The sequence below is a fragment of the Hippopotamus amphibius genome, chromosome 15 (assembly GCF_030028045.1).
Source record: "Hippopotamus amphibius kiboko isolate mHipAmp2 chromosome 15, mHipAmp2.hap2, whole genome shotgun sequence".
Lineage (NCBI taxonomy): Eukaryota > Metazoa > Chordata > Mammalia > Artiodactyla > Hippopotamidae > Hippopotamus > Hippopotamus amphibius.
In genome coordinates, this window is record NC_080200.1 from 22,477,339 (window position 1) to 22,490,856 (window position 13,518).

At 33.1% G+C, this 13,518-nt stretch overlaps 1 protein-coding gene across 1 annotated transcript; it reads left to right on the top strand.

The window, feature by feature from the left end:
• Window positions 1-1,661: 1,661 nt before the first annotated feature.
• On the top strand, window positions 1,662-2,603 carry LOC130836983 (olfactory receptor 2T33-like). The gene has a single exon (XM_057709684.1). It carries the CDS (start codon window positions 1,662-1,664, stop codon window positions 2,601-2,603), a length of 942 nt encoding a protein of 313 aa, XP_057565667.1.
• Window positions 2,604-13,518: the final 10,915 nt, after the last annotated feature.

The following is a 13,518-nucleotide window of genomic DNA, read 5'->3' on the forward strand; positions in this document are numbered from 1 at the left end:
ATAGTACTACACATGGAGGAAGTGAAACAAAAATCAACAGTTGATGAATGAAAAAGTTAGGAATTCAGTTACCCAGAAGCCAAAAAATGCTGCTCTTGTTTATTTACTACAGAAAACCTTGTTACATGTACATAGTCTTAGAGTATAATGGAAAATTAGAAGCAAACTAAGTATTTATAAATATGCTATATGTAAATGATGTAATAAAGTCAGGGGGTAATTAACAATTTCCTAAGCTAGATTGACGTGATATACATATTGAAATAACAAAGAATGAGACTGATATGCATATTATTACATCTTATTTATAGCTCATTGGAGTAACAAAACTTGCATATATTTTAATTGCATAATGGACACTGGTTGTATACTATACACTAAAAACAATAAAGATACTTATTAAAGATATGGTGTCCATTTGCACTGCTTATAAATTAAATTATAGAGGAACTAGAAAAGGATTTGCTGCACCATAAATTATGAATAAAAGTGAAACATTATTTTCTTAGTAATTACTAATCTATTGCTCTCTTTTAAAGTTTGATTGTAAAAAAAAGACAAAAATCATATAACTGTGAAAGTCATTTGCATATTCTTCCACTTCTACTACCATAGATATTTACAGGTAACAGAAATAGAAGCTAGAGGCTTTATTGAAATCCCTGGGAGTAAATGAGATGTATATTTCATGTGTAGGTGAAGCTGAATTTAAGATTAATTTTGTGTGATAAATTAACTTAGACAAGTGTTAATTAATTAAGCAATTAGACAATTAATTATGATTACTTTAACAAAGTGTGAAATCCTATAAGCAAGCGCAATTCTTTTTGTTGCTTTGGGTTATATTCATGTATGAACTTGTTAACTTTTTGTAATGCACATATTTAATTCAGACTCATTTTGTGAGTACATATTAGTTATGAATGTTAACTGTTGAAAGGTCTCTAAACTGAGAAAACATCCCTGTAATCTGGAAGACAGGTCATAGTAACATGAGGCATATGGTGATAGGTGCACCTGAGCCATATGTTTGATAGCTAGAAACCTGATGTACTGAGGTCAGGGGATGATTACAGGTATGGAATAAAGGAATTTAGTTGTTTTTACTTTTCTCCCCAGCAAACTGAGTTTTAGAAGCTAGATATTTTGTTTTGTGTATATTTTAATTAAAAATTAATTCATCATGAAATTGAAAGAATTCTTTTGAAACTAATTTAAACAAATATAGGAGAAACATGCAATAGTCATGACATCAGATATATCACATCAATATCGACTAAAACACATCAATGAATCCAAAGCTCTGGGCACAGTCCCCAAATTATAGAATACTGGAATTATATAATAGTATGTCCTTACACCATGAGTAAATTAAGTATGTCATACTGACAAAATATATAAATATGATAGAAATGTAATTGGTACTAGTATATACATACATTAATTTATTTGATAAAATAATGTGTAAATACAAAGAGATGGAAGATAGGATGCCAAGGTAAACATCTCCTTGCAAAGTGAAAGATTTAAGTCATAATTTTCCACCAACTCTCATTTTTTTCTATGTCATTGACCAAGATTTCCTAAGGAAATGCCCAAGCTTCCTTTTAAGCAGATCTCATTTCCTAATCATTGATTGTTTTCCAGGAATAACTGGACCCATGGAAAACACAACTGACACTGGAGGAATAAATTTCATTCTTCTAGGGCTCTTTAACCACACACAGACCCATCTGTCCCTCTTTTCCATGGTGCTCATGACCTTCCTCACATCCCTGATGGGCAATGCCCTCATGATCAGGCTAATCCACTTAGATCCCCAGCTGCACACGCCCATGTACTTCCTGCTGAGCCAGCTTTCCCTCATGGACATGATGCTGGTCCTCACTATTGTCCCCAAAATGGCAGCCAACTACCTGATGCACACCAGGTCCATCTCTCCTGCTGGCTGTGGTACCCAGATCGTCCTGCTTCTCACCCTGGGAGGGGGCGAGTGCTTCCTCTTAGCGGCCATGGCCTATGACCGCTACGTGGCCATATGTCACCCCTTGAGATACCCGATCCTCATGAATCAGAAGCTCTGCTTGCAGCTGACTGCAGGCTCCTGGATTTTGGGAGGGGTGGATGGGCTGATGCAGGCTGGTGCCACCCTGAGCTTCCCTTATTGCCACTCTCGGGAAATCAACCACTTCTTTTGTGAGGCACCATCACTCGTTCGCCTTGCCTGTGCAGACACCATGATATTCGAGTTTTTCATGTATGTCTGCTGCATCCTGATGCTCTTGATTCCACTGTCTCTCATTTTGGCCTCCTACAGCCTCATCCTGGCTGCTGTGCTCCGCATGCAGTCCACTGCCGCCAGGAAGAAAGCCTTTGCCACCTGCTCCTCCCACATGGCTGTTGTGGGGCTCTTCTATGGCAGCAGCATATTTATCTACATGCGGCCCAAATCCTATCGTTCAGTGGCCCATGACAAGGTGGTCTCTGCCTTTTACACCATCTTCACACCTGTATTGAACCCCCTTATATACAGTGTAAGGAATAAAGAAGTCAAGGGGGCTTTCAGAAAGTGGCTGGAGAAACATTTTTGGTCATCTCAATAGTGAGTATTATTGACAAAATTGCATAGTGCAAACCAGGTTTAGGTTGCAAAATTTATTTTGTGTCAATATATTTTGCTGTCACGATTCCAGTTTGCATTGATTTAAAAATATTTTATATTTGTTTAATTGAAATGACATTTGTTGTGTTTTCATACCTTGTCATAATATTTTTGTGCTGAACTTTGGACCTCATTCATAAGAGTAAGTGACTGAGGCTAATGACTGAGGCTCTGTAGCACAAGATATGCTGAAAATCAGTCATGTAATTTGTATTGTTTTTCTGTTTATATACTGAAAATCATTACTTATGGTTGAGATGAATTATTTAAAAAGCGCATAATTATTTTGAAGAGTGCAATATAGGACTATATTCATATAACTTTGATAAAATAAGTTTCAAATGAATAATCACATATATGTGTGTGTGTGTATATATGTGAGGAATTTGAAGGAAATACTTGTCAAAATGTTTTCAAGGGAATTATTTTCCATGATTATGTGATTAAAATTTTCTTTATATAAACAGATTGGACTGTATGTGTTGGTGTATTGTCAAATAGGCAATAATCATGTAGAAAATAATATCTTTACCAAAAAATCCCATTAAAATATGTCATGAAATTCATCACATAAATTAACATGAATAATACACATAGACTGTCCACAGTTGCAAGTGGAGTAAAAAATTTCCACGTAATTTTTTCTTATGTTAAAGCGAATAAAAAATCTGCTTTGTATTAACTGTTCTACAGATTTAAAAAGTCATCTTTGATCACAAGAAAAATCTTAGGACTGAAGTTTTTTTCTGTTTTGGTTTTCTGAGCGGAGTAAATCTAATTGTACTGGAGAAATCTGACACTCATGATCTTTCTGAAAATTTTTTAGGGTAATTTATTTTTCAAAAAAGAAAATGAAAGTGAAAGAAGAAAGAAAGAGAAAAGAAAGAAAGAAGGAAAGAAAGAAGAAAGAAAGAGAAAGAAAGAGAGACCTATACTGTACACATTTTGATTTGAAGGGAATGTCACTTTAGAAATGAAGATTCAAATTATGAGTCTCTTGCCAAAAATTCTTAAAATCTGAATTTTATTAACATTTTTATTGAAGTACAATTGATTTACAATATTATATTAGTTTCAGGTGTACAGCATAGTGACTCAGTATCTGTACAGATTATATCCCATTAAAATTCTTACAAGAGAATGGCTATAATTCCATGTGGTATACAATATATCCTTTTGCTTGCCTTTTGTATACATAGTATTTGTACCTCTTATTTCTGTGCAGCTTACTTGCCCCCCACCCCATCTTCCCTGTCCCCACTGGTAACCACTAGTTTGTTTTCTATGCCCATGAGTCTGTTTCTGTTTTGCTATGTACATTCATTTGTACTATTTATTAGATTCCATATATAAGGAATATCATAGAGCATTTACCTTTATCTGATTTACTTCACTTAACATAATGTCCTTCATATTCATATATGTTACTGCAAATGTCAGAAATTCATTCTTTTTTATGGATGAGTACTATTTCATTGCATATACATACCACTTTTTTATCCATTTTTTGTTGATGAACACTTGGTTTGCTTCCACATCTTGGCTATTGTAAACAGTGCTGCTATGAACACTGGGCTGCATGTATCTTTTTGAATTAGCATTTTCATTTTGGGGAAGTATATACCCAAGAGTGGAATTGCTGGATCATAGGGAGTAGTTCTATTTTTAGTTTATTGAGGAACCTCTATGCTGTTTTCCAAAGTGGCTGCACCAATTTACATTCCTGCCAATAGTGTACAAGGGTTCCATTTTCATCACATCCTTGTCAACTTTGGTTATTTGTAGACTTTTTTTATGATAGCTACTCTGACAGGTGTGAGGTTATAACTCATTATTCTTCTGACTTGCATTTCTCTAATAATTAGCAATGTCTAGAAACTTTGTTGTGCCTGTTAGCTGTCTGTATGTCTTTTTTGGAAAAGAATAGATCTGTCTATTCAGATCTTCTGTGCATATTTTGATTCAGTTTTTTTTTTCTTTTTCTTTTTTATATTGAGTGTATGATTGGTTTGTACATTTTGAATATTAAACCCTTGACAGTCATATCATTTGCAAATATCTATTTCCCATTTTGTAAGTTGTCCTTTCATTTTGTGGACTTTTTTTTTCTATGTAAAAGCTTTTAAGTAAAATTAGGTCTCATTTATTTATTTGTATATTTTTGCTTTTATTTAATTTTCCCTAGGAGATAGATCAAAAAATATTGCTACCATATGTTAAAAAGATTGTTCTGCTTATGTTTTCTTCTAAGAGTTTTATAGTTTTAGTTCTTATATTCAGGTCTTTAACCCATTTTGAGTTTATTTTTGCATATGATGTGAAGAAATGTTCTTGTGTCATTGTTTCACATGTAGCTGTCCAGTTTTCCCAGCACCTCTTATTACAGAGACTGTCTTTTCTTGAATTTTAATAACTTCTGGATGATGTGCCACATCTCTTTCATTAAATTATCTCACATCAACTCAAACACCATATCTATAGATATCTATAGGTACCTAAAAATGAGAGAGTACTTTGTCAATATATGACTTCACACATCAGTCTCTAAGATAATTCATTCTAAATATATATAACATATGAATTGATACTATATTCCAGGCCATGGGAAGTTATATGCTGTAGGCTTCAGTAATTTGAAAATTATTCAGGAACATGTACTTGAGTGATACACAGATTGTAGACTATGGATTCATGAAGTAATATACACCAATAAATGCTTACATATATGCATATATAATTTATATATATATAAATTATTGATATATGTAATTTAGACAGTAATCCAGTATGTAAACATGAATGTATTATATATAACTATATGTATGCATGTAATCTATGCTTATTTATGGTTTCATGTATAGAAATAGGATATATAAATATATGTTTTGCAATATATAAATTATATAATACATTCATATATAAATGCATAATATATAAAATATTTATGAACATAAATTCCTTCATAAAACTACAAACTCCAAATTATCATATATTAAAATATACCAATTAAATATCAGATTTAATATATATAATTTTCATATATTTTAGTTGCTATGGATGGCTAGTATTGCTTAGAGTCACAACATATTTTAAGTACTGGGTAAGGTATTGTTGAGACTTCTGAGAAAAATATGGCATAATTTCTATTATATATAAGCATAATTAGTACCTGTGATAGATTGAATTTTTCAAAGAAGTGTGCATAATTTGCCACTCCATAAACTCTGCTAGAACACTGACAATACTCTATTATGAAGTGAAGTTGATGTCCCTGCCCCTTGAACTTGGGAAGGCCCTTTTGACTCCTTTTACCCTAATGAAGTGATCCATTATTAGGTCACATAAATGTTTTCTTGTCCTTGTCTACTGGCTTGTTACCCTAAGCCCCAATCACCATGCTATCAGGAAGCCGAAGCAGCTTGGGAAGAGGACAATACGAAGAAAAATTAAGCACTACAGCCAGCTGAGCTCCCAGTCAATAACTAGCACTATCTCATTGTCTTATTACATAAGAGCCATCTTGGAGGTGGATCTCTAGTTCCCAGTTGAGATTCCCCAAAAGTTACCATATAGAGCAAAAATGAATTGGAATATGCTAGGCTGCAAAATAAGTAGCTCTCTCAACTAAGAAGTCTCTAATTAAGAATGTGCCACAAACCAAATATCAGATACAGACTGGGACTGTAAAATTACTTGTTAAATTTCAGAATCATCTAAGGCCTTATAAACCCTTGTAGGCAGACATTAAACCCATTTAGAATCTTAAGATTATGACTTATAGATTATTGTCAGTAAAAAATATCACTTTGTGGTGACTAGGGCATTGTGGTACAACTGAGATAGACTGGGACCTGGACCATTTCCTGCAGTGCTGCCATGTTTGTACCTGGACAAACATCTCATCCAGCAACAAAATACAAGGAAACTATATGGTTCTAAAAATAACAATATACATCTGCACTTGGGCAAATTCTGGACCCAAAAGATATAAAGAGCCCCAAAAACTCAACTGCCATGTGTGAAGAGCCTGGAGCAAAAACAGGGTGTCAGGAGAAAAAGCAAGGTAGTGAGCATGCCCCCTTCACTCAACACCCCCAAAGGGATGGGCAAACCACCTAAGCCACCCCTCCAGCCTCACCCCTGGACACACCCCTACCTTCACCCATATAAGGAACAAGCTTACCCCACCTCAGGGAGCCAGCAAGCAAGGTAACCTGATTTTGTTCTTACTACACCATCCTGCAGTAGGGACCCCAATAAAGCCTTGCCTGAATTTTTTGTGTGGCCTCTAGTCAATTTCTATTGGTTGGAGAAAGCAAGAACCCTAGTTGGTGTCAAATGTTTGATTCCCAATGTGGGGCAATTGTCCCCTTCTGGAGAGAAGATCTGGGCACATTCAGGGTCACTGAATGCAACTTCCCTGTGTTTCAGTGTCTCTGCATTTGGTAAGTCTTCCTTCTGGCCCCTGGGAGCCTCAGTACCCTCATTCAGGCAACCCTTTGCCTTCCCCCTTGTTCTTTTCCCTCTCCTGATATCTCTCTACTTCTTCTCTCTTTGTTCTCTCCTCTGCATGAAGAACAATAAAAACAATCAACAGAAAAAATATTGAATATTTCCAGAGGAAAAGTGTACATAATTATAGTTAAGTGGCAGTTCATATATCAATAAGAAGATTTGTTTACAAATATACAAAACCCCTCATTCCCTGTAGTTTTCAAAATGTTCTTCAGGAAAGATTTGGAACACTGGGGATCGATTCTTGAAATATTGTTGTACTTAACATTCTTACACAACCAGTTGCTGCACTTGACCCTGGAATTAGGACATTTTTCTGGTTTGAAAATAAAATAAAATGATTATCAATATAGATATGAGCAAATGTTTTATTAAATAAAATGAGTGCAGTAAAATTTGGCTCCCTTTGGAATAAATAGCCTATACTGACTTAATTGTAGCTGTTAATAACATTAATAGATAAATAGATGGCTTTAAATTGATGACTTTTTTGAGATTTTTCTTTTATATAAAATTAGAGCACCATATATTTGGCAGCTCGAGAAACCATGATAGACTTCTTCAACATATTCCTGAAAAAAAAAAATACTCCTACTAAGCCATATAAACAAAATTGATGTTGCTTATGATTTTTAGATACATTTCTTCTTTCTTCTAACATCAGAAACAAAGAGGTTTCTGAACAAAAAATGGTAAAATTCCTTAAGATTATTACTTCAATAATCCAAGGCCAATTTAGTGTTTCACATGCAGTTCTCAGAGAGAATGTTCCCAGGCTACAGTTCTGATTGCTTAGGTAAACTGTTCTTCATTTATCTTTTTTATTTCAAAGAAATGATTAGAGCTATCTAACATCTATGCAGCACATATCTCAGGGAATATTGTTTTTACAAAATAATTTATGCAAAATTAAAATTAATTATATATTTTTAAACCTTAAAATATTAGTAGCCAGTTGTTTGAAAAATGAACTACTGAAATTAATACTAAAAAAAAAAAAATAAAACTTTTGTTTTTAGCTCTCACATGTAAAGAGCTTGGAAATGATCACTCCTGTTTACTAAGTGAAAAATGCTGAACAAAATAAAAATCATTGGCTTTTCTTTAAACCATCAACGGATTGATGTCACAGGACAAACTGTACCCCTATATCTGGAGAGAAAGACAAATCTAGAATACGACAACTGATATCCATATACATGGAGTAGAAGTTGCTGGAGTCATAAAGTGGAAGTTGGGTTTAAATAATAATTTTGGCAAATTGGTGGGAGCTGAGGTTGAATTGTTAGAAGATGAGGTTGGACCAGATTGAAAATGTAAAAGTCCTGGGAACTGTGCTTGGGAGGTGGAGGGGCCCAATGTCACATGGATTAGAGACTAGAATCCACACATTTATAAAATATCCCCTCTCGGTTCTGGCAAGGGAAGGGTAACCACTGTGAAATACTCAGAACGTTGTCCATAAGAAAAACCAAATCTTTGGAGAACAAGTCTTTACCAGAGCCTTAACCCAGCTTAAAGAGAGGCTTTTCCCCAACTGTAGCCACTTCTAGCCTTTCTCTTTCACCTAAGAGAATTGTGAATGATTAAGAAATACTTATGAAGGTCACATCTCAGAGACACAGGCCCAAAGAAAGACTGAAATTTAATCATAAGATTATAATATGCATTTTTACATATATACTTTACTACCACATCAACAGGGATCCCATATAATAACAATGGATTACAGCCAAAAATTTTTACAAAATGTGGATTATGTCAATATCTAAGGAGGAGTTCTTAGGGAATCCAAAACAAAAAGGGTAGACAAATATATAGACCCCAGATGAACTGGCATTTGTTTTCACCTACAGCTACAGTAAACATTAAGCAGAGATTAACTTCTAGCTGGATTAAACATAAAACCTCATACTAAAAGACATTAATATCATTCCTGTTACCAAATACATCACCTGGCTTTCACCAGAAAAATCCAAGGCTTGAAAGAAAGAAAGAAAATAGATGGTCTGAAGAGAAAACATCAGAACCAGACTCAGATATAACACAGGTTTTAGAATTGTCAAATAAGGAATTAAAAATAACTATTATTATTATGCTAAGAGTTCCAAAAGAAACTACAAGGGTGAGTCAAAAATTATCTGCACTCTGGCTGAAGAATTTATATTAATTAACTTTTAGAAAAGACAAACACATAAGTTTTCAACATAATCTCATTGGTTTTCAATACACTTTGGCCATCTGTCAACAAGCTTTCATACTCCCTCATTAAAAAAAAAGTTTTATGCTGGGTTGCAAGCCACAAATGCACCAATGTCTTCACGACTTCATGTGGATGGACATCCAGCTCTATCTTGATGGCTAAAACTTGTGCAACCTTCCTTGAACTTCTCTATCCATTCATACACACTTCTTTGTGTCAAAACACTTTCCCTATACTGCACAGAAAATCTTCAATAAGCCATGGCACCAGGTATACCCTCAGACCACAAAAAATGAATCACTGTATGCTGCTCTTCTTTCATGCAAATCACAAGTGGGGCACCCATTTTTGCTTGCACTGCAGTTACAAATGAATGGATGTAACACATTCACACCTGTACAGCAGTGACTGGGGAGACAGTAGCCTTGAATAGAAAGTGCTGATAAGACACTGCAGCCAACAGAAGTTTTAATATACCTGGAGTGCGGATAATTTTTGACTACCCCTCATATATGACATTCTAGAATAGATGAGTAAAATAAGTAAAAATGGAAAACTATGAGAATTAGCATGAAACATAAAATTTGGAATCTATTTTAAATTAAAAATATTGTAACAGAAATAAGGAAAGCCAATTTGGGCACATTAGTAGATTGAACATGGCTGAGGAAAAAAATATAAGAGCCTAGAGATATGTCTTTAGAAACTTCCAAAAGATAATAAACATAATTAATAAAAGAAATACTAGGGCGTAACCAAGAACTGTAGGATAATTTCAAAAAAATATAGCATATGCATAATTATATATGCTTCTAGAGGGAAAAGAAAGAGAGAATGGAGTAGAAGAAACACTTGATGAAAATGGTCAAAAATCTTTCAAAATTAACAACAGAAACTGAACCAAAGATTCAGGAAACTCAGAGAACACATAGGAGAATAAATAACCAAAAAATTGTCATCTAGGCATATTATATCCAAATGACAAAGAACCAAGGCTAAGAGACAAAAGTTTGGAAGCGGTCAAAAGCCAAACACAAACAATCAAGAAATTTACAATTAGAAGAACAAGGATAAAAATCTTACCACATTTATCATCAGAAGGCATGAAAGTAAGAAAAGAGTGAAGTGAAATATTTAAAATAGTGAAATAAAAACAATCTATATAGAGTAAGGACTTTCTTAGACAAATAAAAAGAGTGAGAAGCAGGAAATGGGAATAATGTGTCACAAGTAATCTGCACTACAAATAAAGTGATTTAGTGTTATTTGAGAGTGGACTTATACAGTTGTAAATTGTTTAGTTTGCTATTGAGTTGCCTTAGATTAGTCACAAATTATAGGGAACAATCAGAAAGTTTTCTTTACATTTTATGGTGAGTGAGAAATAGAAAGTAAAATTATGCACCCAACAAAAAAGCTCCCATATACATATAGGCGAGAGAGAGAGAGAGAGAGAGATCTGAATAACAGTGTTATAATGATTGTAGGAAATATTAATATGCACTTTCAATAATAATAGAACCTCAAGGAGAAAATTAATAAGGAAAATTTGAACATAATCTACTCATTTCATCAGGTGGAACCAGCAGACGTATAGAGAAGATTCCAGATAACAACAAATTTTTTTCAAGTTCAGATGTGACATTGTTCAGGATAGGGCAGATATTAGGTAACAAAACACCTCTCAATATTAAGACTGAAATTAAATCAAACATTTTTTTCACCAAAATTGTGCAATAGTAGAAAGCAATAATGAAAAGAAAATTGTAATATCCATATGTATGTGGATAATAAACAACATGTTCCTAACAACCAATGGTCCAAAGAGGAAATCAAAAAAGAAATATATTAATCTGAATCTCCTAATTACTATATAAAATAGATAGATAACTAACAAGGGCTTACTGTATAGCACAGGGATCTATACTCAGTATTCCAAATATATATATATATATATATATATACACACACATGTTATATATACAACTGATTCACTTTGCTGTATATCCGAAACTAACACATTTGTAAATCAACTATACTCCAATAAAAATAAAAATAAAAATTTTAAAATAAAAAGAGAGATATACAATAAATAACTTGATATAAAATAAAAATGGAAACACAACACATGAAATCCATAGTATGCAACCAAAGAAGTACTAACTGGGAAATGTATAGTGATAAATGCCTATATTAAGAAAAGTAAAGATTTCAAATCCAAAACCCACCTTTACACCTCAAAGAACCTAATTAAAAAAAAAAGGAGAGAAAAATAATAAATGAAGATAAAGGAGTAAAATGGATAAAATAACAATATCAGAGAGAAAGTAAATGAAATAAAGGCTAGAAAGAGAATAGAAAAGATTAATTAACTAAAAGCTGGCTTTTAAAAAAAGATGAACACACCAGAAAAGTTTTAGCTAAACAATTCAGAACTAAAGAAACCAGATCCAAATAAACAAAATAAAAACTGAGGAGAAAAAAAATCAATGCCACCAAAATACAAAGGATCTAAAAAGAATACTATGAACAATTATACAGCACAATTTTTGATAACCTAAAAAAGTAGATACATTTCTAGAAAGAAACATTTTACAGAAAACAGAATCTTGATGCAATAGAAAATCAAAATGGACCAATAACAAGCAAGGAGATTGAATCAGTAATCAAAAACCTCCCAACACAGGAAAACCCAGGGTCTAATTGTTTCACTGGAGAATTCTACCAAACATTTAAAAATAATCCTTCTGAAAGTCTTTCAAAAATCTCAAGAGGAAGTAATTTTAAATTATTTTATTAGACCAGGGTAGCATTACCCTGGTACCAAATTCAGATGAGGAGACTTCAGGAAAAGAAAACTACTGATGAATATACCTGATTAATATGCATGCAAAAATTCTCAATAAAGTCTTAGCAAACTTAACTCAACAGCACATTAAAAGGATCATACATCATGATCAAATGAGATTCATACCTGGATACCAAGGCTGGTTGGACATATGCAAATCAATAAATGTGATACACCACACTAGCGCAATTAAAGATAAAAATAAAACATTTTTCTCAATAGATATTGAAAAATATTTGACAAAACTACAGCATTTAATGATAGAAACCCAGAAAAAAAATGTTTTGAAGGATTACATACCAAAATAATTAAAGCCATATACAACAATCCCACAGCTAAAATTCTTGAGTGAAAAATTGAAAGCCTTTTCTTTGAGACAAGAGACAAGCCAACACTGCTCAATCTCACCATTCTTATTCAATGTATCACTAGAAATCCCACTAGAGCAATAAGGCAAGAAAACAAAGTAAAATACATCCATTTTATTATTTGCAAATGATGGGATATTATGTGCAGGAAATGCTAAAGAATCAAGAAAATCTGCTGCAACTAATCAATGATTTCAGTACCGTTGCAGGATATAAAATAAATATGTAGAAATCAGTTGCATTGTTACACATTAACAAGGAAACATCTAAAAAAATAAAGAAAACAATCCCATTCACAATGGTATCAAAAAACAATACAATACATATAAGTAAATTTACCAAGGAGATGAAAGGTGTACATTGAAATCTACAAGACTTTGATGAAAGAAATAGTAAAATACACAATCAAATGGAAAAATATCCCATGATAATGGATCAAAAGAATGAATATTGTTAAATTGTGCACACTACCTAAAATCATCTATAAATTTAATCCAGTCCATATAAAAATCATTATGGCCTTTTCACTGAGATAGAAAAGAAAATCCTAAAATTTGCATGGAATCTCAATATACTCTGAATAGAAAAAAAACTCCTGGGAAAGAAAACCAAAGCTGTAGGGATCACACTTCATCTTTCCAAACCATACTTCAAAGTTATAATAATCAACACAGCATGGTACTTGAATAAAATATACACCTATATGAATGGAATGGGGTAGAGAGCCCCACAAAAAACACCCACATATATAATTAATATTTGGTGAGGGAAACAAAAGTAAGCAATGAGGAAAAAGTTTCTTCAGCAAATGGTGGTGGAATAACTGAATAATCACTTTAAAAAGAATGAAATTGGACTCCTATCTTACACCACTTTCAAAAATTAACTTGAATGATTAAATATTTAAGCATGAGAATAGAAA

What these genes read in the sequence shown, in the direction of transcription:
- LOC130836983 (XM_057709684.1), top strand. Translation starts at nt 1,662, where the DNA reads ATGGAAAACACAACTGACACTGGAGGAATAAATTTCATTCTTCTAGGG.